A 27,070-nucleotide genomic window follows, 5' to 3' on the forward strand; every position below is an offset into this window, starting at 1 on the left:
TAGTGACAACAAGAAATACACATATTTTAGCAAAGCATTAAGCTACTTACGGGTAGCGGCATTTTTCGGAGGCCCATGACAGCACCACGAGAGAGGGGATCCGCCCCTTTAGGAACAGGAAACCCACAGACACAAAAGGGCGGCACCTCTCCCATGCATCAGTTGGATTACAGAGCCTGAGAGGACTAACCGCAGTTAATGACAAGCAAACACAAAATTGCATACAATTGAACACAATGATTTTTAATAAAGTAATACATGTGAGAAGATAACATTCCTTCTTTAAATTATCTGGTTGATTATAAACCCAGGATGTGCAACCCCACGTGAAAAGGGAGGGAACTAAGGGTGCTGTCATGGGCCTCCGAAAAATGCCGCTACCCGTAAGTAGCTTAATGCTTTATTCGGACTCCCATGACAGCACCACGAGAGATTTACAGAGATGTAAGCCATTTTTAGGGAGGGACCACAGCCTGCAGCACCCTTAACCCGAAGGTGAGATCTGAGGAGAACCCCAAGTCTAACCTATAGTGCTTAAAGAAGGTAGAAGGGGATGACCATGTGGCCGCCTTACATATCTGGTCGACCGACACTCCAGACCTCTCTGCCCAGGATGACGCCATGGCTCGGGTGGAATGTGCCCTCAGATTCTGCGGAGCTGGACCCCCACCTGTCGTGTAAGCAAGAGAGATAGCCTCCCTAATCCATTTTGCTAATATGTATTTAGAAGCTCTAGCCCCTTTCCTTGGACCTTGGTAAGACAGGAATAGTGCATTATCCTTCTTCCAATCATTAGTGACCGAGATATATTGAAGAAGGCATCTCCTGACATCTAAGGTATGGAGCTCACTTTCTTTCGGGTTAGAAGGATTAGGGATAAATGAAGGTAAAATTATCTCCTGCGATCTGTGAAACTGTGATACTACTTTCGGTAAGTAGGCTGGGTCCGGTCTAAGGATAACTCTATCCTGAAGAAATTCTGTATACGGGGGATTTCTAGAGAGCGCCTGGATGTCTCCTATTCTGCGAGCTGATGTTATAGCTATTAGGAAAGCTGTTTTGAGAGATAACATCCTGACTGAGGCTTCATTCAACGGCTCAAAAGGAGGCTTTGTCAAAGAAGAAAGGACCAGATTTAAATCCCATGGCACCATTTTGTTTCTATACAGTGGTCTAATTCTACCGACCGCCTTAATGAACCTCGACACCCAGTAGTTACCCGCAATATTACATGAAAACAGGGCTCCAAGTGCTGAAACTTGTACCCTTAAAGTGCTTGTGGAGAGTTTTAACTCTAACCCTCTTTGCAAAAATTCCAATATTTGACGTATTGGTACACCATCATTAATATTAAATTTTGAGGAAGTTAAGAACTTTCTCCAGGTTCTGGAGTAGATTTTTGTTGTTATCGGCTTTCTACTTCTTAAAAGGGTATCGACTAATTTAGGAGAGAAGCCTTTATTTTCTAACAATGACCGCTCAAAATCCAAGCCGTCAAATGAAGTCCCTTCACTTGTGGATGGAGTATCGGCCCCTGGGAAAGCAAATTTGGGATGTCTGGGAGTACCCAGGGATCGCCCACTGACATCATCCTGAGCCATGAAAACCAGGTTCTCCTGGGCCAAAAGGGAGCAATCAGAATGAGTCTCGCCCGATCTTCTCTGACTTTCCTCACCACTAGAGGTAGTAGGTTCAGTGGCGGGAAGGCGTAGGCCAGAGAAAAATCCCATTTTATGAGGAATGCGTCCACTGCCAGTGGATTTTCCCTGGGATTTAAGGAACAAAAGTTTTTTACTTTTTTGTTCTCCCTTGTGGCGAATAGGTCCACCACCGGTTGACCCCACAAGCGGACAATCTGTCTGAAGATGTCTCCATTTAGAGACCATTCTCCTTGTTTTAGGACATTGCGGCTGAGAAAGTCCGCTTTTATGTTGTCTTTTCCTGTGATGTGCAGAGCAGTCAAAGATTGTAAATTCTCTTCTGCCACCCGGAGGAGACGATCTGTGATCTGCATCAGAGCCTCGGAGCGTGTCCCTCCTTGATGATTTATATAGGAGACTGCTACCCGGTTGTCTGAGAGGATCCTGACGTGGTGGCCCTGCAGATACATGAGGAGGTTTTTAACCGACAACTCGATTGCTAATAATTCTCTCTGATTGGAAGAGGACGTTGAGTATGGTTCCCATTGGCCTTGCACTACAATGTCATTCATGTGAGCCCCCCAACCTGAGGAGCTGGCATCCGTAGTCACAACCCGGGACACATCTATCATCCAGGGAACGCCTGCTGATAAATTATCCCTATTCAGCCACCAATTTAGGGATTTGAGAGTCGCTGGTTCAAGCGTTATTTTTTCTTCTAATACACCCCTCAAGATTCTATCCTTAACTAAAATCTCTTTTTGGAGGGATCTAGTGTGAAAGTGTGCCCACCTTACCGCTGGAATGCACGATGTGAGGGACCCCAACAGGGACATAGCTTGCCGCAGGGTCATAGAGGGTGTATTAATTGCTTTTAGAACCTGATGCTGAATCTGAGTTAATTTATTTTCTGGAAGATAACACTGTTGTGTAGTTGAATCTAGTAATAGGCCCAGAAACTTTTGAATTTTTTGAGGCTGTAACCGAGATTTTTCAAAATTAATTATCCAGCCCAGGCGTTCCAGCTTAACTCTAGTAAGCTCCAGTTGGGACAAACAGTGTTCTACGGAGTTACCTACTATGAGGAAATCATCCAGGTATGGGACAATAAGGACATTAGATTCTCGCAAGTGAGCCATCACCTCCGCCACTATTTTTGTGAATACTCTAGGGGCTGACGTTATACCGAAGGGAAGAGCTCTGTACTGAAAATGATAAACAACTCCACCCATTAATACTGCTACCCTCAAGAACTGCTGGAAATCCACATGAATAGGTACGTGGTAATAGGCATCCTTTAAATCGACTACCACCATAAAGCAGTTTTTGAACAGTATTTTTATTGTCGAGCTGATGGACTCCATTTTAAAGGTATGCTTAACCAAATAACTGTTAAGATGTCTGAGATTTATGATGGTCCTATACGTGTTGTCGGGCTTCTGGATAAGAAACAAGGGAGAATAGAAACCTTTCCCTCTATCAGCCTCTGGAACCTGTGTAAGGACATTTTTTGAACAGAGAGACCACACCTCTTCTTCCAGAGCAGATTGCTCTAGAGGATTAGAACGTAATGGAGTTAACATAAACTTATCCCGTGGGGTATGGCAGAACTCAAGAGTAAGACCCCGAGAAATAGTATCTTGCACCCAGATACTATTCGTGATCCTTGACCATTCTGAACCAAAATGTAAAAGTCTACCCCCCACCGGGGCTCCTAGTCATTTGTCCTCCTTCTTCCTTTCTTTTGAGGAACGACGGAACATATATCCCGTACCTCGTCTACGTCTGTCATCCCACCTAGACCGATCCCTTGAAGGTGAAAAGGTACGCTTCCCTCCGCGACCGAACCTTCTTTTATTAAAGGGACGACGGTAGGACCCCAGCAGATTGGGGAACTTCTTTTTGTCATCTCCCGCCCTCTCTAGGAGTTCGTCTAAGGTGGGCCCGAATAGGTATTCCCCTTTACAAGGGATGATGCAGAGTTTTGACCTTGATTGTATATCGCCTGGCCAACATTTCAGCCAAAGAGCCCTCCTGGCCGCATTCGAGAGACCTGCTGCTCTAGCCGCCATTTTGACAGAGTCAATAGATGCATCTGATAAGAAGGCAGCCGCTTCTTGGATCAGTGGTAAGGCAGACAAAATAGAGTCCCTTGATGCACCTTCTTTTAACTGAGTCTCTAACTGTTCCAACCAGACCATCATTGATCTGGCTGTACAGGTTGAAGCCACCGCAGGCCTTAAAGAGCCGGCCGCCATCTCCCAGGTACTTTTTAGAAAGGTGTCCGCTTTTCTATCAAGGGGGTCCTTAAGGGTCCCCATGTCCTCAAAAGGGAGAGAGGCTCGTTTAGCTACTTTGGCTATTGCCGCATCCAACTTAGGGGCTTTTTCCCAGTTGGTGACTGCAGGATCATCGAATGGATATCTGCGCTTCTGCGCTGGAGGTAAAGAACCCTTTCTTTCGGGTTTTTTCCACTCTCTATTGATGAGATCCTGGATTTTTTCATTGAGCGGGAAGACTCTCCGTTTTTTCTGCTCCAACCCACTGAACATAATTTCCTCCTTGGAAAGTTGGGGTCTCGGTTCCGTTATGCCCATCGTTCCTCTGACCGCTTTAACCAGCTTATCCACTCGTTCAAGGGGTAGACAGAAGCGGGCGGTGTCCTCATCCGAGGAAGAGGAAGACGCAGCTGAACCGGAAAAAACTTCCTCCTTATCCTCTTCTACTGAAGAATCGGAGAGTAACGGAGCTTTGGACTTAGAGCTTCCTCCTTGAGAAAGACCCTTCAAGGATTGTCTGACCTCCATTCTGATCAACTCCTTCAGGCTGGTGGTCATAGTAAGGGATTCCTCCGCTACCTGAGGGGGGTAAGTAAAGCAATCTAACTCCTGTAGATATAATGCTCTCCCCCTCTCCCCTTTCCTGAGACCTCACCGTCTGCTGGATACAGGGCCCACATAACTTTTTGGGGCACGAATCAGGTAGGGGAACCCCGCAGATACCACATTCCCTGTGTTTCGCCTTCCCGGCACATTTCTTCCCCTATAATGGAACATATGAGGGGAATCATGTCACTGGGTGAACTTTCACGAAGATCACTTACCAGCGCTGCCCAGAGAAAAAAGTACCGGAATACGAGGGGGATTTCCACTGGCTGATGCTCCAGACCCCTGTCTGGAGGTGCTTTTGTGGCCAGACTCACTACTCCTCCTGTCGCGATCCTTCCCTTTGGGCTTCTGGGACACCTCTTGCAGCAACTGCACGTGCTCGTCCTCCATCTTCACCATATGAGGCCAGAAGCAAGGGATCACGATCTGGAGTTCCTTTTATAACCCCTCCTCCGGTCAGCAGCTGTGCCTAGCGCTCCCCTGATTACTTCTTTCGGCCTCCCCCTGGTGCAGGCGGTAAGCCCTGGGGCCCAGAACGCCGGCGATGCTATTACCGGTGGGCGCCGCCATCTTGGATTCACTGCGCATGCGCAGGACCCCGGAACCCGGAAGTGACCGCCGACTCCTCCCCCGGCGTCACCCGGGCTCCCAGCGCTTCAGTATCGGCGCACAGAGCGGCGAGGACGCCGGACAGAGCCGCAGCACTCCCGGATGGCGCCCCCGAGCACCGCCGCATACCTGAGCCCCAGCCACCCCAGAAGGAGGAGACTCAGGGGATATACTCACCCGGCGCTGGCCCGGAGACAGGACACCACCGGTGGCTGCTCCCTGCTGGAATGTCGCCACATGCAGCCCTGCCAGGACCATTGCGACATCTACCAGGAACCCCGCACCGGCCGAGGTAGGAGACCCCCTCGCTACCTGAGTCGGCCGGCCGGCCTGGGATCCTTTTGTGAAATCTGCAGGATCCCGTCCCGTTAGGAACAGGAAACCAACTGATGCATGGGAGAGGTGCCGCCCTTTTGTGTCTGTGGGTTTCCTGTTCCTAAAGGGGCGGATCCCCTCTCTCGTGGTGCTGTCATGGGAGTCCGAATAAAATACTTATGAAGATTACACCGTGTCTAAATCAAACACACACTTCGTAAAATAAAGTGCTCACCGCACACGTGATAAGGGGGGGGAATAAGCAGGTGCTGTCATGGGCTCTGAGAAACACCGTTATCGGTGAGTAACTACGACTTTCTCAGTCGCCCATGACAGCACTACCAGAGAGAATTGCAGAGATTATTGCTTTAGGGAGGGACCACAGCCTGCAAGACCCTTCTTCCGAAGGTTAAGTCCGACGAAGAGGCTAAGTCTAAGCGATAGTGCCTAAAGAAGGTTGAAGGTGTTGACCAGGTGGCCGCCTTACAGATTTTATCTATTGGTACCTCCGACCTTTCGGCCCAGGAGGTCGCCATAGCCCTTGTAGAGTGTGCCTTGAGTCCTTCAGGAACTGCATTTCCCGTGGACGAGTATGCCAAGGCTATCGCATCAGTAACCCAACGAGCTATAGTGCCTTTGGAGGCTTTGAGTCCTTTCCTAGGTCCCTGAAAGCAGACAAAAAGACAGCCTTCCTTCCTACACTGACGGGAGGATTCTAGGTAGTGTATTAGACACCTTCTCACATCTAAGGTGTGGAATTTTTCCTCTTTTTGATTTTTCGGGTTTGGACAGAAGGAAGGAAGGATTATTTCCTGGGATCTATGGAAATTGGAAGCAACTTTGGGTAGATAAGCAGGGTCTGTTCTTAATATTACCCTATCCTCCATGATTTGTGTGAAGGGAGGGTTCGCAGATAGAGCCTGAAGGTCACTAATCCTACGGGCAGATGTTAGAGCTGTAAGAAGGGCCGTTTTGAGGGATAAGATTTTAAGTGGTATCGAATCTATGGGTTCAAACGGGGGTTCTGTGAGAGCTGATAGTACTAAATTTAAGTCCCAAGATGGAGGGTTTCTGATTTTTATTGGCCTAGACCGTACAGCGGCTTTAATGAATCTTGCTATCCATGGGTTAGTGGCAATACTATCATTGTATAACGCCCCTAAGGCCGCTACTTGTACCTTTAAGGTGCTCACCGATAGGCCCATATCCAAACCTTTCTGTAGGAACTCTAATATTTTGACCACTGGAACCCCATCTTGTAGTCTTACCCCGGAGGTGGACAGAAACTTTTTCCAAGTTTTACCATAAATTTTAGTTGTTATTGTCTTCCTACTTTTTAATAGCGTGGAGACTAAATTATCTGAGAATCCCCTTGCCCTTAGCAGTGACCTTTCAAGTTCCACGCTGTCAAGTGTAGATTTGCCGACTGAGGGTGGAACACCGGCCCCTGTGATAAGAGGTCCGGAAGATCCGGAAGGACCCAGGGATCTGTGACCGATAGGATTCTCAGCCAGGAAAACCAGGCCCTTTTGGGCCAGAAGGGGGCTATTAGAATGATACTCGCCCTGTCCTGTCTTATCTTCCGTAGGACTGCCGGTATAAGTATATAAGGGGGAAAGGCATATGTCAGACCGTGAGTCCAGGGAATCAAGAATGCATCCAGTGCTCAGGGGTTCCCTCTGTGGTTTAGAGAACAAAACTGTTTTACTTTTCTGTTCTCTATACTGGCGAAGAGGTCTATTACTGGTACCCCCCAGATTTTTGTGATCTGATCGAAGACCCTTTGGTTCAGAGCCCATTCCCCCTGTTTTAGCTGGGTACGGCTTAGGAAGTCTGCCTTTTTGTTCACTACGCCTCTTATGTGCAACGCCGAGAGGGATAGGAAGTGATGTTGGGCTAAGGTGAAGATTTGGGAGGTAGTTTCCATCAGGGCTTGGGATCTGGTCCCCCCCTGGTGGTTCAGGTAGGCCACTACTACTTGATTGTCCGAGAAAACCCGGACATGTTGTCCCCGTAGTTTGGGAAGAAAAACTGACAGAGCATGGCTCACTGCGCAAAGTTCTTTTTGATTTGAGGATACCTGGTATTCTCGATCTGTCCAGACCCCCTGAGTAACAGTGAGCTCCCCACCCCGTGGGACTGGCATCCGTGGTAACTACTTGATGTACATCTATCACCCACGGAACCCCCTTTGATAGATTGTTGGAATCTAGCCACCAGTCTAGGGAACGAATAGTGTCTGAACTTAGAGTCATGCGACCTTCCAGGCGTCCCCTCAGTGTAACCTGATTTTTCAGGACATCCCACTGGAGGTCTCTTGTGTGGATCTGAGCCCACTGTACTGCCGGGAGACAAGCAGAAAGGGACCCTAGTAGTGACATCGCTCCTCTTAAGGTCATATGAGGGTTTGAGCGAGCTCCGGACACAATGCTTAGTATTTTTTGTTTCTTCAGGTCTGGAAGGCGACATTCCTGTAAAACCGAGTCCAGAGTTAGGCCCAGAAACTCTTGCACCATGGTCGGTTCCAGTTTTGACTTCTGGAGATTTAGGAGCCAACCTAATTCTGTTAGAGTTTTTATCACTCTGCTGCACTGTTGGCGACAATGTTGGGCTGAGTTGCTGACAATCAGGAAGTCGTCTAGGTATGGTATTATAATAACATCTTCCTCCCTTATGTGGGCCATCATTTCTGCTACCACCTTGGTAAAAACACGGGGCGCTACCGAAATGCCAAACGGGAGGGCCTTGTACTGGTATTCTTTTACTACTCCCTCCATGACTACTGCTAGTCTGAGGTATTTGTGAGTTTTTGTGGATGGGGACGTGATAGTACGCGTCGCTGAGATCCAACACTACCATGAAACAATTTGGAAACAGGTTTTTTATTGTAGATCTTATCGATTCCATTTTGAATGTTTGATTCTTTACATAACTGTTTAATCTCCGTAGATTTATTATTGTGCGGAAGGAACCGTCCGGCTTTGGAGTCAGAAACAGTGGGGAAAAGAATCCTTTTCCTCTTTCCGGTAATGGAACTTCTCAGATCACATCCTTGGTTATGAGTTTTGAGATTTCTAGTTCCAAGGCCTGTTGTTGCCGCCATGAAGGTTTCAATGGAGTGACCACATGGTGTTGGGGAGGAAGGGTGGTAAAGTTTATTTGAAGTCCCATTTTTATTAGGTTTAAAATCCAAGTACTGGAAGAGATTTTTTCCCAGGCCGGAAGGTATTGAGACAGTCTTCCTCCCACCCTGGGGGAGGTGTCACTTAGGGTTTTTTTTTTATTTCTGGGGGAGTTGCCAAAGAGGAAGCCCCTGTCTCTATTTCTCCCCTCCTCCCACCTGTTCTGTTCTCTAGGGGGGCGTCTGCGGAAAAATTTCCTGTTCCGAAAGGGCCGCCTAACGTATGGTGCGGCCAGGTCAGGGAACCCCTTCTTCTTATCCCCTGATTTTTGTAAAATGTCATCTAGGGTTTCCCCAAACAGAAATTTTCCCTCACATGGGATTGAACAAAGTTTTTGTTTTGTCTGTAGATCGCCTGGCCAGTTTTTCAGCCACAGCGTTCTACGAGCTGCATTGGACAGGGCTGCCGATTTTGAAGTCAGTTTGATAGAGTCCGCCGAAGAGTCGGCCAAGAAGGCTGCCGCCCCCCTAATCATGGGAATTGATTCGATGATTTTTTGTCGGGATACTCCATCCCTTAACTGTTTCTCCAGATTGTCTAGCCAAATCATTAGAGATCTGGAAGTACATGCGGCCGCTATGGCAGGTCTTAAACATCCCCCTGCTGACTCCCAGGCCCCTTTTAGGAAGGTGTCGGCTCTTTTATCAAGGGGGTCTTTTAGCGTACCCATGTCCTCAAAGGGCAGTGCAAATTTCTTTGACGCTTTAGCTACTGCCACGTCAAGTTTAGGGGCTTTGTCCCATGCTGTAGAATCATCTTCCGCAAAAGGATATTTCCTTTTAAGGGAGGGTACAGATGAATTTTTTCTTTCTGGCTTTTCCCACTCTTTTTTAATCAGGGCCTGCACGTTTTCGTTAAGTGGAAAAACTCTGCGTTTTTTCTGGCCCAGGCCGCCAAACATAATGTCCTGTACCGTTTTGTCAGGACGTGGGTCTAGGACCCCCATTGTAGATCTTACAGTTTTTACGAGGGCATCTATTTCATCTAAGGGGAAGCAGTGGCGGCCTCCACTCTCAGAGTCTGAGGAGGAGGAGGAACCTTTCTTGTCTGACACATCCTCATCAGAGCTAGAAGGATCGGAGTGAGAAAGGGGGACAGGTGTTCTCTCCTTAACCCCCTCCCCTTTAAGGGATTTAAACGCTGTTTCTACCTCTGATCTTATTACTGAACGTAATTCAGAGGCAAAACTAGGGGTTTCTTCACAAAGGACTTGTCCTATACAGGAACCGCATAATTTCTTATCCCAGTTCTGTAACAGGGGCTCTCCACATAAGGGACAGTCTCTATGTTTGGTTTTCTCCGTTTTTTTTCTTGCCTAAAAAATAAACGGAAAAGGGGACCCTATTACTTGGTGAACTTTCACGAAGATCACTCACCCATCTTGCGCAGCTACAGGTACCAGTTCTGGAGGAGGTGCGGGATCTTGTATGAGACCCGAAGTAGAAGGTGTCGGCTGGCTGGAGATATTGGAGGTTTTACTCTGCAGCGTGGAATGGCTCCTGGAGCGGGTACTTCTGGTGCCTGCAGAGGTCCTTCCGCCCGACTTGCGCTGGTGGTGACGCTGCTGTTGCTGCAGTGGCTGTAAGGGCTGCGCCTGCTGGAGCTGCTGATCGCTGTCCGCCATAGTGAGACTGCATGCAGCAAAGGGCGCTCTCCCAGCGGTGTTTTAAATAGTGCGCCGATCACCCCTCCTCCAGGCTGCGTTGCAGGGAAGCGCTGGTCCCCAGTGCGCATGCGCGCTCCCCGGGACCCGGAAGTAGACAGCGTCTATATCCGGTGCGGCGGCCATCTTGGTGCTCTCACACACCAGGTCGTCGCTCCGGACCAGGCCTCTCTGCAGAGGCACACCGGGTCCCTAAAGCCCCTACCCCAATCCGGGGAGGCAGCCGCGCTCCCCTCCGCCCGCTCTGCAGCCCCATCGGACCCAGAAGCGGCGGCGGCCACCGAGCCAGCGGTGACAGGGGCCTCCCCGCCGTCATACCTCCACTGGTCGGCTCCAGATACAGGTACCGATCCTGAGGGTTCCCCTGTCAGGGACAGGAAACAAAACTGAGGCAGGAGAGAGGTACCGCCCTTTTTATCCTGTAGGTTTCCTGTCCCTGAAGGGTGGATTCCCTCTCTCTGGTAGTGCTGTCATGGGCGACTGAGAAATAGCTGTTGCAAAAAAAAACATTTTATATAAAACATTAAGCGTAAGATTAATAGGGGTGCCCAAACTTTTTCATATAACTGTATATGGACCTTTCGTACTTTTGCCTAAATAAAGGTCTTGGGATTGTTCACTCTTCTCTTGCTCTGTTGATTGTGTGATACCGGAGAAGGAACCTGTGACAATCATGTGCACACCTCGATGCTCAGAGTCTCCAAAGCCCTTGTTCATATCTAAGTTTTGCATAATGCATAGATACGGAACATCTCTGGCTCACATGCATGGGTTCCAAACAGTATACTCATTGTAACGTCCCGCTTTTATATTTCTACATTACCTGTTCATGCAGATACCTTATTTGACAGAAATACATGGTAACAATATTTTACCCCAAACACATAGTAGGGCCATGTATGACAACCTGGGATTTTAGTGACCCATCATCATTACAGATGCAAACACTAAAGAACAAGATGATATCATCTTGTTCTTTAGTATTACCTGTTCATGCCATATTTGCAACAGGGTTTGTTTATTACACACATTTTATCAGCTTATTGGAGTGGTTCCATCTGTCCCTGGCAGTGACATATGCATTACTATCTTGCTGACAGCATAACAGAGTTAGATAGCTTCGAGACATTTTGTACGATTTCTAGGGGAATATTGCTTGTGTCATCCAATTCCATTCACTGCTTGTTACGACCTGGTGCATGCACATCTGACAGTATGCTTACGTCATCTTACTCACTCCCTGGCATGCTCTCGTTACGACCTGGTGCATGCGCATCTGATGGTATGCTTACGTCGCCTTACTCACTGCCTGGCATGCGCATCTGATGGTATGCTTACGTCACCTTACTCACTGCCTGGTGCCCTCTCGTTACAACCTGGCGCATGCACATCTGATGGTATGCTTACGTCGTCTTACTCACTGCCTGGCATGCTCTCGTTACGACCTGGTGCATGCGCATCTGATGGTATGCTTAAGTCCCCTTACTCACTGCCTGGTGCGCTCTTGTTACGACCTGGCGCATGCGCATCTGATGGTATGCTTACGTCGCCATACTCACTGCCTTTTACGCTTTCATTACGACCTGGCGCATGCACATCTGATGGTATGCTTACGTCATCTTATTCATTGCCTGGTGTGCTCTTGTAATGACCTGGCGCATGCGCATCTGATGGTATGCTTACGTCGCCTTACTCACGGCCTTTTACGCTTTCATTACGACCTGGCGCATGCACATCTGACGGTATGCTTACGTAGTCTTACTCATTGCCTGGTGCGCTCTCGTTACAACCTGGCGCATGCGCATCTGATGGTATGCTTACTCACTGTTTTGTTCTCCATCGCACTGCATGCACATATGACAATATGCCTGTGTCATGTAATTTATTCACTGCCCTGTATGTTCTGACGCATTCGCAATCGATGATTTGCAATGACTGACCTTAATACAAAGTCAATGTCTAACACTTAACGCATGAGCAGACATCAGTTCCGGACGCTGACTAGCTATTCCCGGTCCCCATTTTCGCCTCTTACTATACATGCATTTTTCATTTTTATTGACCTGTGCATATATAAAAAAGTGACATTAGTGATACATTTATTCACCCTTACCCCTGAGGAAGCTACTAGAGGTGATACACGTGGGGTTGTTATACCTCATCCACATTTTTTGCCTTATTCAAGGGTCCAGATTTATTAGGTCTGTTAGACTGATATCTGGTACGACATACCATCTCCTTCTCTGCAGTGTATCTTTATTTAAGTACTTTGTCTATTTTGGCCTTGATAACTATTGTTTCTTTCTAAGTAATAGAAAAAAAACCATTTTTAAATATCATATATACTATGGTTATTGCAGTTTTGTTTGCTGCGGGATATACTCATTTATATGACTTATAGATACCTTGCATGTTGTTTGGCTAATGAGGTTAGGTGGTAGTTTTATTACATTCTGTCACCTGTGTTTGCATTTGCACTTTTAGCCTTTCTAATTGTTTTTAAATGTTTATTGTACTGTACCGGTGTGTGTCATACATGTAAATGAAATTGAAATTTTCTATTTTGTGCTCTTCTGGCATTTGCCCATTTTTTTTTTTATTTTTTTTTTTCTTTCGCTCTGTTACACATCTAGTGTGTGCTGGAATGATCCCTTAAATATTAGGTGGTGCCCTTATACGATTACCATTTAAAACACATAATAAATGGTGAGAGTAAAGAAAGGACGTTTATTTTGGCAGAATTCTACCACAGTTTTTACAGTTAGATATCACTATATAAAAAAAAGGTTGTTTCGCCCCACAGCTTCTTCTGGGGGGAATGAGTTGTTTCTACAAACACCACACCTCTTCCACCCTCGTCAGAAAAAAATGCAGAAAGGGTCTAAACCAAATATGGTGCAAGTCATAAAAAACAGTTTCTCTTGGCAGAATTCTAGCACAATTAGTATAATAAAATCTTCACTATGTGCTTCTTACAGTTAGATATCTGTTATGATCCTTAGTGGCTGAGGATCACAGAACTGACGAGCTGTTATGGTTCTCAATGGCAAGAGAACATAGCCCAGCAAACATAAGTACTAGCTCTTGGAAGGATGGAAACTAAACTGACCATGAACTAAACCTGCCGCACAACTAACAGTAGCCGGGTAGCGTTGCCTACGTTTTTTATCCCTAGACGCCCAGCGCCGGCCGGAGGACTAACTAATCCTGGCAGAGGAAAATATAGTCCTGGCTCACCTCTAGAGAAGTTTCCCCGATAGGCAGACAGAGGCCCCCACATATATTGGCGGTGATTTTAGATGAAATGACAAACGTAGTATGAAAATAGGTTTAGCAAAATTGAGGTCCGCTTACTAGATAGCAGGAAGACAGAAAGGGCACTTTCATGGTCAGCTGAAAACCCTATCAAAATACCATCCTGAAATTACTTTAAGACTCTAGTATTAACTCATAACATCAGAGTGGCAATTTCAGATCACAAGAGCTTTCCAGACACAGAAACGAAACTACAGCAGTGAACTGGAACAAAATGCAAAAACAAACGAGGACTAAAGTCCAACTTAGCTGGGAGTTGTCTAGCAGCAGGAACATGCACAGAAAGGCTTCTGATTACAATGTTGACCGGCATGGAAGTGACAGAGGAGCAAGGTTAAATAGCGACTCCCACATCCTGATGGAAACAGGTGAACAGAGGGGATGATGCACACCAGTTCAATTCCACCAGTGGCCACCGGGGGAGCCCAAAATCCAAATTCACAACAACGAGCTAAGTAACTGAACATAGAACGAGCTCTAGGGAGGTGGTAACTGGACAGACCGCAATCCTGATTCTAACCAAACACACTAAAGGTAGCCGGTGAACGTGCCTGAATTCCTAGACGTCACGACGCAGTCTGAGAAACTAGCTACCCCTAGAGATAGAAAGTAAGACCTCACTTGCCTCAGAGAAATAACCCCAAAGATATAGTAAGCCCCCAACAAATAATAACGGTGAGGTAAGGGGAAAATACAAACGTAGAAATGAAAACAGATTCAGCAAATGAGGCCTGCTAGTACTAGATAGCAGAAGACAGATAGGAAACTGTGCGGTCAGTAGAAAACCCTATACAAAATATCCACGCTGAGAATTCAAGAACCCCCACACCAACTAACGGTGTGAGGGGAGAAACTCAGCCCTCTAGAGCTACCAGCAAGCAAGGAAATCACATATTAGCAAGCTGGACAAGGACAGATAATAAACCAAGAAACATATTGAACACTGATGATCAAAAAATGAACAAACAGAAACTTAGCTTCTCTTGGAGAGACTGATAACGAAGGTAGACAGGAGAGATCAAAATCGCACTGAATACATCGACAGCAGGCAACAACTGAAAGTCCAGGTGAGCTAAATAGGAAACCAACTAGCAGATAACGAGACAGCTGATCCCAGCCACAGACCTGCAGAATGACAAAAAGAGCCACCAGAGGGAGCCCAAAGATAGCACTCACACAGTACCACTTGTGACCACAAGAGGGAGCCCAAAAACAGAGTTCACAACAGATATCACTATATAAAACAGGGTGGTATCGCCCCAAAGTTTCTTCTGTGGGTAATGAGGTGTTCTACAAAAACCTCACACCTCTTCGTTAAATAAAAATCAGAAAGTGTCTAAAATGGTACACGTCAAGAAAGACCGTTTCTTTTGTCAGAATTCTACCACAGTGGTTTTTACAGCTAGATATCACCATATAAAATAGGGTTGTTTCGCCTCACAGCTTCTTCTGGGGCTAATAAGGTGGGAAGCTGAACCATAATCTACTATATAATTGTCTAAGGGTCACTTCCATCTGTCTGTCTGTGTCGCAGATATTCATTGGTCGCGGCCTCTGTCTGTCATGGAAATCCAAGTCGCTGATTGGTCGTGGCCGTTTTGCCGCGACCAATCAGCGACGGGCACAGTCCGGCGGCAAAATGGCCGCTCCTTACTCCCCGCAGTCAGTGCCCGCTCCATACTCCCAGCAGTCAGCGCTCACACAGGGTTAATGGCAGCGGTAACGGACCGCGTTATGCCGCGGTGTAATGCACTCCGTTACCGCTGCTATTAACCCTGTGTGACCAACTTTTTACTATTGATGCTGCCTATGCGGCATCAATAGTTAAAAGATCTAATGTTAAAAATAATAATAATAAAAAAAAAAAAAATCGTTATATACTCACCATCCGTTGGCCCCTCGGATCCAGAACCGGCCTTTCCCGCTCCTCGCGACGCTCCGGTGATCGCTCCATGCATTGCGGTCTTGCGAGATGATGACGTAGCGGTCTCGCGAGACCGCTGCTTCATCATTTCGCAAGACCGCAATGCACTCTCGGGACCGGAGCGCGCGAGGAGCGTCGGTAACCACTTCGCCTGCATCCGGGTGCCAACGGAAGGTGAGTATATAACTATTTTTTATTTTAATTCTTTTTTTTAACAGGGATATGATGCCCACATTGCTATATACTGCGTGGGCTGTGCAGCGTACTCCGTGGGCTGTGCTATACACTCCGTGGGCTGTGCTATACACTCCGTGGGCTGTGCTATACACTCCGTGGGCTGTGCTATACACTCCGTGGGCTGTGCTATACACTCCGTGGGCTGTGCTATACACTCCGTGGGCTGTGCTATACACTCCGTGGGCTGTGCTATACACTCCGTGGGCTGTGCTATACACTCCGTGGGCTGTGCTATACACTCCGTGGGCTGTGCTATACACTCCGTGGGCTGTGCTATACACTCCGTGGGCTGTGCTATACACTCCGTGGGCTGTGCTATACACTCCGTGGGCTGTGCTATACACTCCGTGGGCTGTGCTATACACTCCGTGGGCTGTGCTATACACTCCGTGGGCTGTGCTATACACTCCGTGGGCTGTGCTATACACTCCGTGGGCTGTGCTATACACTCCGTGGGCTGTGCTATACACTCCGTGGGCTGTGCTATACACTCCGTGGGCTGTGCTATACACTCCGTGGGCTGTGCTATACACTCCGTGGGCTGTTATATACTACATGGCCGGCTGCGAACAATCAGCGACAGGCACAGTCCGGCTGCGAATTGGCGCGGGATTTGAACCACGCTTCGCTAATTGGTCGCGGCTGGCCGAATCCTGTGTATTCAATTTATTATTCTAAAATCTTCATAAATAAACTACATACATATTCTACAATACCCGATGCGTTAGAATCGGGCTACCATCTAGTGTTATATAAGAGTAGCCAGGTGTTTAGAGAAAAAAAAAAAAAATATATATATATATATATATATATATATATATATATATATATATATATATATATATATATATATATATATATATATATATATATATATATATATATATATATATATTCATTCATCGCCTGCTGTTTTTCCACATTGTGCTTATTAAGGTGTTATATTCAGCTGCCAACAGCGGATGCGAAGTGCAGAAGTCTGCACAGTTCATCTCCATCAAATATATGGCCTTATACACCTACTTCTACTAATGTTAATGGCTAAATATGTGCTAAAAAGGTCAAAATGTCCTAAGAATTTGTTTGAAGACCCTCTGAGATTCAGTTAGTGTGACCAGTCTTACATATTCAATAGACAGGCAAAGGAAATCTCTAGATTATAAAGGATAAACAACTGTACGGGTAAGGGTTATTACAAAAAAAAAATAAAAGGACATTAAGGGGGAACGCATCTAAAGTTTTATAGAGAGCAGAGAAAATAGACAACAGATTGTGGGGGAAGCACATGGAAAGAAAATAAGTGTAGGACAGAAGCTGTGCCGATACATGAGCAAATAAAGGCAGCAGCATTCTGGATACACACAGAGCTCACATCCATATTAATGGATGAGACACTCCTACAAGAACACTGCAATTCTAGAGCTGCACAGATACATTAAAGCAAGAGAAGACTGCAGCTCCCTGGATACACACAAATCTCACATCCAGCCTGTATTACAGTGAGAGTCACTCCCACAAAAGAAAAATTTTGGATCAAGCTGCAAACTGAATATCAGGTTGTTTGAGAATAAATAACATAATAAAGATTGCAAACAAACTTTTATTAACTAAAAAGATAACCACCAACACGTTAAATCATTTTTTCTGTGTCAAAGGGGTACATAGCCGTTAACAATAAGGGCATGTCCTCTTTTAGGCTGTACTCACCAGCACTGATGGCAATAGCACGGGCTTCGACTTTGTCTCCCATCTTACGCACCACTTCAGGAGTGGGGCCAATGAATCGTACACCAGCATCTGTGCAGGCCTGGGCAAAATCCGCACGCTCCGACAAAAAGCCATAGCCGGGGTGGACGGCATCCACTTCATTCTCCTAGGAAAAAAAAAAGATTTAATTTTAAATTTATAAGTGACATAACTAATATAACCTCCAAGTAATGTGAAATATCCGAGCATAGTGTGCACAATGGGGGTACATGCTGATATGATAAGTCATCAGGACCACCATAGACTTTGGGAAGTACGAGGCCGCTAGGTAATGAACATGGCTCGGGCCATAATGAATAAATGGTAAATAAGAGGAAGGAGGAAGGAGGAATTACTCTACCACACAAATATAAGCAGAATCCTAATTAACACCAGAAACCCGAGGATTAGCGGAAGACACGTGGCTCTTCATCTTAATACGGCAAGTCTCCTGCAAACAAAGCCATCTAAGCCGCTAATTGAACATAATAGGACTCAGGACATTCCCTGCATTATATATGTGGGCAAAAAAAATTATATATATTTATTTTAATAAAGTCATGAAAAGATTGCACTGGTAGCTGCTGATATTTTCTTGCTTCCGTATCACTGGATGCTGGGTCAACTCCATACCTACCATTCTGGACCGGTGGAAGTTTTACATTGTATCTGATAATACTGAATTTCATGTAAATGCATTTTTGGGTCTAGTAGGAGGTGTAATTCTGTAATAAAAGCTAGGTATAACTTTGCAATTATATATTTTTTGGCATTATATAAAAGCAAAAAGTTTTTTTTATTTTTTTTTTAATTAAAAAGGTTCCACTCCTTTGCTGTTGCTGAGTTTGCAAGTCCTTTATCTTGCTGAGTGATCTGCAAAAATGTTACAAAGCCGGTTTTCTCTGTTCTCATCTTCCAGGGTTAAAGGCCCCAAACACACGAGATAGCTATCGGATGAATGGAAAAAAACAGTTTTCTACCCCAACTCCCCCAGAAATAGAGTGCTCAACTCGACCAAGAGCTCCAGTGTTCTCTAAGACAGAGCCGCTGCCAAACTGCTCTGGCAGAGGCTTTTCTCCCAGAAAGCTAAAAAGGATTAGCTGTTGAAATTCAGAGGTCATTGGAGAGTCACGAGGGCACATACAAATTAAACTGTTGGCCAACTTTAGTCAAATGTGTATGGTGCCTTAGAGACTGTACATAGATCTGTAGTGGAGAAGGGGGAAAGTATCAGTGAGGGCACAGAAAACAGGCGAGGGAAAAAATGAACGAAGACTGCAGACAAACTTAGTGGTTACATTTAGTTGAGAGAAAAAAAAAAAAAAGCAAAAAATGTATACGTATAATATGTTTTGCAACTTTTTTTTCTTAACTCAATGTAACCACCAAGCCTGTCTGCAGTCTTCATTCACACACAAAAAAAAAAAAAAAAAAAAGTATAATATAATATATTTACCATATTTTTCGGACTATAAGATGCACTTTTTTCCCAAAAAATTTGGAGACAAATGGGGGGTGCGTCTTATAGTCTGGATGTACTTGCTGTGGATGGGGAGGTGGGGGAGCAGGAGCCATCTACTGCGAGCGAGGCATCAGTTACCTCATTGAGGTTACCGCAGGTCACTGAGGCTGCGCTCCCAGCCGGGCTGAACTGCGGTGACCTCAGCAACGTGAGAAAAAGTCAATGAGTTCACCTCAGTACAACTCAGTGACTTCACTGCAGATCACCATGAAAAATGTATCACACGCAAGCAGGGGAGAGCGATGAAAGCGGTCTTCAGCACCGAACAGTACCGCTGATTCCCAGTCACCAGTATGTGTCACACTGATAACACATAGATATCATCGGTGTGTCATCCGTGTGCACGACATTTTGCAGATCGCACTGCTGTTAAAAAGCGGACATGTCAGCGTGTTTTGCTGACAGACACACGGTCCCTGTAAACACACTGACATGTGCACAGATCCATTCACTTTAATGGGTCTACGTGTGAAAACTGTCACCACACGTACCAGAGACATGGACATCTGAAAGAGTCCTACCCGATATTACCTAATATATTGGATTACATTTTCTCATATAGGATTATATTGCCTGATATATGGGGATTATATTACCTCATGCAACAGATATTGCCTCATATTGGGTATTTCATCATATATCAGATGACATTGCCTCATATCTGATATTGTCTCATAAATGGGATTGTACCACCTCATATCAGATTATATTACATCACATATTAGATTATATCACATCATATACAGGTATCACCATATATTTTGTAGCATATTCTTTAACATAGGATTATTTCACCTCATATTAGATATTTTATATAGGTTTATATTACCTCATATCTCGGATTATATTACCTCATATATTGGATAGTTCATCACATATCTGATTGTATTACCTCATATATAAGATATCAAATCATACATTGGATATTACCTCATATTGGATAATATTACCTCATATATGGGGTTATATTACCTCATATAAAGGATATTACCTCGTCCATTGGATTATATTGCATCATTTGGGATTATGTTACGGTACTTCATATAACAGATAAAATAATCCAATGTATTAGGTAATATCTGTTACATGAAGTACCGTAACATAGTCCCAAATGATGCAATTTAATCCGATGTACGAGGTAATATCCAATATATGAGGTAATATCCAGTATATGATTTGATATCTGATATATGAGGTAATATAATCTCAAAGATGAGGAAATTGCCAATATAGGAGGTTATGTAATCTGATAAATGAGGTGAGATCCCATATATGAGATAATCTAATCCAATGTATGAGGAAATAGCCAATAGATGAAGCAATATAATCTGATATATGATGTGAGATCAGATATACGAGGTAATATAATCCCATATATTGGGAAAAAGTCAATATATGAGGTAATATAATCTGATATATGATGCGATATCTGAGATAATATAATCCCATTTATGAGGCAATATATGAGGTAATATCCAATGTGAGGTAATATCTGTTGCACGGGGTAATATAATCTCCATATATAAGGCAATATAATTTTATATGAGATAATATAATCCAATATATTAGGTAATATCGCAGATATAAAATGATATTGCCTCATATATGGAAATTATATTACCCCGTGCAACAGATATTACCTCATATATTGCCTCATAATATATCACATTGTATATCAGATTATATTACCTATTATATTGGCTATCTCCTAATATATGGGATTATATTACCTCATGTCAGATTTCACATCATATATCAGATTATATTACCTCATACGTTGGATTACATTACCTCATATATAGGATCTCGCCTCATATATCAGATTACATAACCTCATATAGTGGCAATTTCCTCATCTTTGAGATTATATTACCTCATATATGGGATATTACCTCGGGCCTGGAGTTGCATCCAAAATAACAAATTGGATCCTGGAATGGTCTACACCAGATTAGGAGGCATTCTTATAGGTGGGTCCTTTATCTTTACAAGCCGTGAAATTGAAGGAAGTCAGGATAAATGTTACTTAAATCTTGTCCTTCCAGACAAAGCCTGTAGAAAGGCAGGATCCTCAGCCCCAACTGGTTTTGGTGCACAAAGCAGTGAAATATGTCCAGGAACTGTCCCAATTCTCCTGTATGGTCAGTCGCCATACAAGTTATACTGGCTAAATGGCTCTTTATTAGCATTTTGTCAGCTCTATAGATCCAGGAACTTCATTTTCTTTAACATCCAAGCATGCATTGCAGTTTCCTTTGCCCATTGGTTTGCATCCCCTGAGCTGAAAGCAGGTTTCTCCAGTTTGGCCATCAAAAAATTAGTAGGAGAGAGGGAAGCCCCACTTCATGTAGAGACACCCAGACAGTCGCCCCTACTTCCTGTGCAGAGACTGGGCCCCTGCTTCCTACTCCATCCTTCCCGCTCAGAAACAGACACCCTGCCCCCTACTTCCCGCACAGAAACAGACACCCTGCCCCCTACTTCCCGCGCAGAAACAGACACCCTGCCCCCTACTTCCCGCGCAGAAACAGACACCCTGCCCCCTACTTCCCGCGCAGAAACAGACACCCCGCCCCCTACTTCTCGCACAGAAACAGACACCCTGCCCCCTACTTCCCGCGCAGAAACAGACACCCCGCCCCCTACTTCCCGCACAGAAACAGACACCCTGCCCCTACTTCCCGCACAGAAACAGACACCCTGCCCCGAAACAGACACCCCGCCCCCTACTTCCTGCCCAGAAACAGAACCCTGCCCCCTACCTCCTGTAATGGGTCTCAGTCTGTGCTGTTAGAGACTGATTACATTCCATAACGGGCAATGGACCGACAAACAGACAATTAGAAGGGAGACACCATGCGGCTGGCACTTTGAACTGATGTTTTGGTTGGTAAGACAACATAATTTCGAGATAAAGTAGATGTTAGGCCATGTTCACACGTAGTAAGATTTACAATACAACACATCTGGATGGGTTACAAAACGCCATAGACCTGTGGGAAGCTGCAATCAGCTGGATCTAGGAACCACAATGCTCTGATGATGATCGTAGCTCTGGAGCTCAAGCTGTATATAAGGGCCGTATACAGAAGAGCACCACAGAACCCACATCCCAGAGATCAGAGGAGATCACTAACCACATGTGAAACAATGACAAATTCTGACAAGTCTCTGACATGTTAAAGGCCTCTCCTCCAGCTCCCAGCCAGCCTTGTTCTTTGCACTAATGAGAGGTAAAAAGACCAAAACAGTTTTCTGCTAATAGAGATCCTGTTTTCTTCTTTGAAGAGGCTATCTACATATTTTATATCCCAGGGAGCATCTGCCATTAAAAATACCTCTGTTTCATCCTCAATACCAATGAGGGGTGCTGCAATTTTTTTTCCACGCAGATGTGCATGATTATTTTAACTTTCATAGATCAGCGTATTGTTTGTTATGCACGTGGACAGCACACTGATCGTTTTAACATAGCCTTAAAGTGTTCTTCCCTCTTCATAAAAATGGTATTTTTGGATAGAGGGTTTAAATACAAGCAATTTTGCAATTTACTGCTTATTTAAAATTTTCAGCCATTCTTGAGATATTAACGCTTTTCTTTTGACTATAGCTCGTTGCCTAAGAGACCGACCACCACTGCGGTCTAAGCTTAAGCACTTTCATTGAAGCTGGCTGGGATTTAGGAGGCAACAGTGCCCTCTAGCTTCAAAAACAGTGCTTACAAGCTCATCAGAAAATAGCTTGTAAGCTCTGAGCATGTTCTGCTGTCTAAGCAGTAGTGGTGGGTGTCCAAGGCAACAAGCTGCAAACAAAAGAAAAAAAGTCTTGATCTCAAGAATGGCTGAACATTTTAAAAAGCAGTAAATTGCAAAATTGCTTGGATTGACAAGCTATAACCAACCATACCCATTTATGAGGATGGGAATAACCCCTTTAAGCACATGCCAGTGCCCAGCTCTAGCATATACTACCAGCCTGCCCTATTGAAACCATCACCAGCTGTCCACGTAGGAGACTACAGACACGGAAAAGTGCCAGGATCACATGAAGTCAGACAATAGATTATTGGTAAGTGCCACGGAACCTTCTGAACTCCTTGGCGCTCAAAATAGAAAAGCATAAAAAAATATATATATATATATATACACACACACTCACTGGCCACTTTATTAGGTACACCTGTCCAACTTCTTGTTAACACTTAATTTCTAATCAGCCAATCACATGGCGGCAACTCAGTGCATTTAGGCATGTAGACATGGTCAAGACAATCTCCTGCAGTTCAAACCGAGCATCAGTATGGGGAAGAAAGGTGATTTGAGTGCCTTTGAACGTGGCATGGTTGTTGGTGCCAGAAGGGCTGGTCTGAGTATTTCAGAAACTGCTGATCTACTGGGATTTTCACGCACAACCATCTCTAGGGTTTACAGAGAATGGTCCGAAAAAGAAAAAAAATCCAGTGAGCGGCAGTTCTGTGGGCGGAAATGCCTTGTTGATGCCAGAGGTCAGAGGAGAATGGGCAGACTGGTTCGAGCTGATAGAAAGGCAACAGTGACTCAAATCGCCACCCGTTACAACCAAGGTAGGCCTAAGAGCATCTCTGAACGCACAGTGCGTCGAACTTTGAGGCAGATGGGCTACAGCAGCAGAAGACCACACCGGGTACCACTCCTTTCAGCTAAGAACAGGAAACTGAGGCTACAATTTGTACAAGCTCATCGAAATTGGACAGTAGAAGATTGGAAAAACGTTGCTTGGTCTGATGAGTCTCGATTTCTGCTGCGACATTCGGATGGTAGGGTCAGAATTTGGCGTAAACAACATGAAAGCATGGATCCATCCTGCCTTGTATGGAGCATCTTTGGGATGTGCAGCCGACAAATCTGCGGCAACTGTGTGATGCCATCATGTCAATATGGACCAAAATCTCTGAGGAATGCTTCCAGCACCTTGTTGAATCTATGCCACGAAGAATTGAGGCAGTTCTGAAGGCAAAAGGGGGTCCAACCCGTTACTAGCATGGTGTACCTAATAAAGTGGCCGGTGAGTGTATATATGTGTGTGTATGTGTGTATATATATATATATATATATATATATATATATATATATATATATATATATATATATATATATATATATATATATATATATATATATATATATATATATATATATATATGAATTATGACTTTTCTCTATTTCTGTAGAGCATGTCCCCACCTACACGGAACGCAGCACTTACCTTGGCCACCTTTATTATGTCAGGAATGTGGAGGTAAGCCTGGACCGGGGGCAATCCCTTCCCTATGATGTAGGCCTCATCAGCCTTCTGTCTGTGAATCTGCCCGGTGTCCTGCTCCGAATACACCGCCACCGTTCTGATGCCCAGCTCCGTGCATGCCCGGAAGACTCTGGTGGCGATCTCTCCTGCACAGGGAAACAAGGAGAGAAGTCAGAGATGCCAGCGCTTGAGTACGGTGGAAGTTAGAGGACAGGAGTGTGGTGCAAGATCTGTGTCACGGTGTCCTTTTATCTGTGTTTTCGTGGAGGCTGCAGATTTTTGGAATCTGTTGGAGGAAGCAGGGCATGGTGCGCCGTTATGCCCGTTGCATCGGCTCATGGCTGCCGGGAGGCGTGCACCATCAGGCGGTATTAGGGCAGGATGGGTGCACAACACCTGCCAATCACACGTGTCCGGGCAACTATGTGCCAACGTAATGTCATCAGCTGGAGCCGCACGGCGACTTCAACCACCGCGCAGAAGCAAAGATGGCAGTACGCCACTGCTACAGGTCAGAGTAATGCCAAATACATGGGGTCACATCGCAGAGGCGGCCACAATCACCTGCATCACCCCGCAGTGTAGAAGAGGCCTACAGCCATCACTGGACGCACCACCTGTGATCACCCGTCATAGACATGTGCTGTGGATTACAACACACTGATATCATGGGTTCTTCTCAGCGACAGGTCCCAATGACTTATGAGGGGAATCAGGCAAAGGGATCAGATGGGGGGGCAATCAGGCAGGGGGGGGGGGGGGAATCAGGCAGGGGTCCGTCCTTTTTATTGGGAAGAATGGAGCAGGAGATAAATATATTTCCATCAGCTCTGCAGCCAGAGATCTCCTGACATCAGGGAGAACTGAGCCAAACACCTGTTAGAAGACGGCCGAGCACATGGCAGCCGGCACCAACAGTGAGGGGCGCGCTGCTCACTATATAAGGGGAGAGGAGGAGGAGGAGGGTCCGTCCCCGGCGAGCAGCACATGTATATACTGCACACTTACAGCGCAGAGCTCGAGTGTACCTGCAGCTCTGACCTGGTGATCAGAGAGGGACGATCACACCCCCCCCCCCCCATCACTAGTGCAGCCCCGATCACACACCCCCCCCATCACTAGTGCAGCCCCGATCACACCCCCCCCATCACTAGTGCAGCCCCGATCACACACCCCCCCATCACTAGTGCAGCCCCGATCACACACCCCCCCATCACTAGTGCAGCCCCAATCACACACCCCCCCCATCACTAGTGCAGCCCCAATCACACACCCCCCCATCACTAGTGCAGCCCCAATCACACACACCCCCATCACTAGTGCAGCCCCAATCACACACACCCCCATCACTAGTGCAGCCCCAATCACACACACCCCCATCACTAGTGCAGCCCCAATCACACACCCCCCATCACTAGTGCAGCCCCAATCACACACCCCCCATCACTAGTGCAGCCCCAATCACACACCCCCCCATCACTAGTGCAGCCCCAATCACACCCCCCCCCCATCACTAGTGCAGCCCCAATCACACCCCCCCCATCACTAGTGCAGCCCCAATCACACCCCCCCCATCACTAGTGCAGCCCCAATCACACCCCCCCCCATCACTAGTGCAGCCCCAATCACACACCCCCCCATCACTAGTGCAGCCCCAATCACACACACCCCCATCACTAGTGCAGCCCCAATCACACACCCCCCCATCACTAGTGTAGCCCCGATCACACACCCCCATCACTAGTGTAGCCCCGATCACACACCCCCCATCACTAGTGTAGCCCCGATCACACACCCCCCATCACTAGTGTAGCCCCGATCACCCCCCCCATCACTAGTGTAGCCCCGATCACACACCCCATCACTACAGCAGTCCCGATCACACACCCCTCCATCACTAGTGCAGCGCCCATCACTAGTGCAGCCCCAATCACACCCCCCAATCACACACTCCCATCACTAGTGCAGCCCCATTCACACACACCCCCATCACTAGTGCAGCCCCAATCACACACACACCCATCACTAGTGCAGCCCCAATCACACCCCCCAATCACACACCCCCATCACTAGTGCAGCCCATATCACTAGCAGTCCTGATCACACACCCCTCCATCACTAGTGCAGCACCAATCACACACCCCTCCATCACTAGTGCAGCCCCCATCACTAGTGCAGCCCCTATCACACACCCCTCCATCACTAGTGCAGCACCAATCACACACCCCTCCATCACTAGTGCAGCCCCCATCACCAGCGCAGCCCCCATCACACGTCCCCCCATCACTAGTGCAGCACCAATCACACACCCCCCCCCCATCACTAGTGCAGCCCCCATCACACACCCCTCCATCACTAGTGCAGCCCCCATCACACGTCCCCCCATCACTAGCGCAGCCGTGTGTGAGAGCAGTAATGACAAGTTGGTGAGTCCCTCTCGGCGCCTCATTACCTCGGTTGGCCACCAGAACTTTCTTGATGGGCTTGTACTCCACATGCTGGCCGCTCCGGAAGGCTGCCTGCAGCACAGAGACACGTCTGACAGCGAGGAGGCGCAGTCCTCCCTTCACACACCGCAGCTGCAGCATCTGGAGAGGAGACAACACTTGTCACACAACGCAACTCACAGCAGATCGCTCTGCTCGTCAGGCAATTCGATCGTGATCGGTCGCTGATAGATGCCAGGCGCACGCTGGGAGTGACGAGCCTGCTGGCGTCAGCTGAGACAGTGCCGGCTCCCGACTCT

At 46.3% G+C, this 27,070-nt stretch overlaps 1 protein-coding gene across 3 annotated transcripts in view; it reads right to left on the reverse strand.

The window, feature by feature from the left end:
• Nucleotides 1-27,070, reverse strand: part of PC (pyruvate carboxylase) — a 473,285-nt gene that overhangs the window by 367,292 nt on the left and 78,923 nt on the right. For all 3 annotated transcript variants that reach the window (XM_077287356.1, XM_077287355.1, XM_077287354.1), the window contains exons 2-4: nucleotides 26,777-26,912; nucleotides 24,286-24,470; nucleotides 17,481-17,646 (exon numbers count right to left, since the gene is read on the reverse strand). In XM_077287356.1, coding sequence (XP_077143471.1) covers nucleotides 17,481-17,646; nucleotides 24,286-24,470; nucleotides 26,777-26,912 — 487 coding nt within the window. The remainder of the gene's footprint in view (nucleotides 1-17,480; nucleotides 17,647-24,285; nucleotides 24,471-26,776; nucleotides 26,913-27,070) is intronic.

The sequence above is a fragment of the Ranitomeya variabilis genome, chromosome 2 (genome assembly GCF_051348905.1).
Source record: "Ranitomeya variabilis isolate aRanVar5 chromosome 2, aRanVar5.hap1, whole genome shotgun sequence".
Classification (NCBI taxonomy): domain Eukaryota; kingdom Metazoa; phylum Chordata; class Amphibia; order Anura; family Dendrobatidae; genus Ranitomeya; species Ranitomeya variabilis.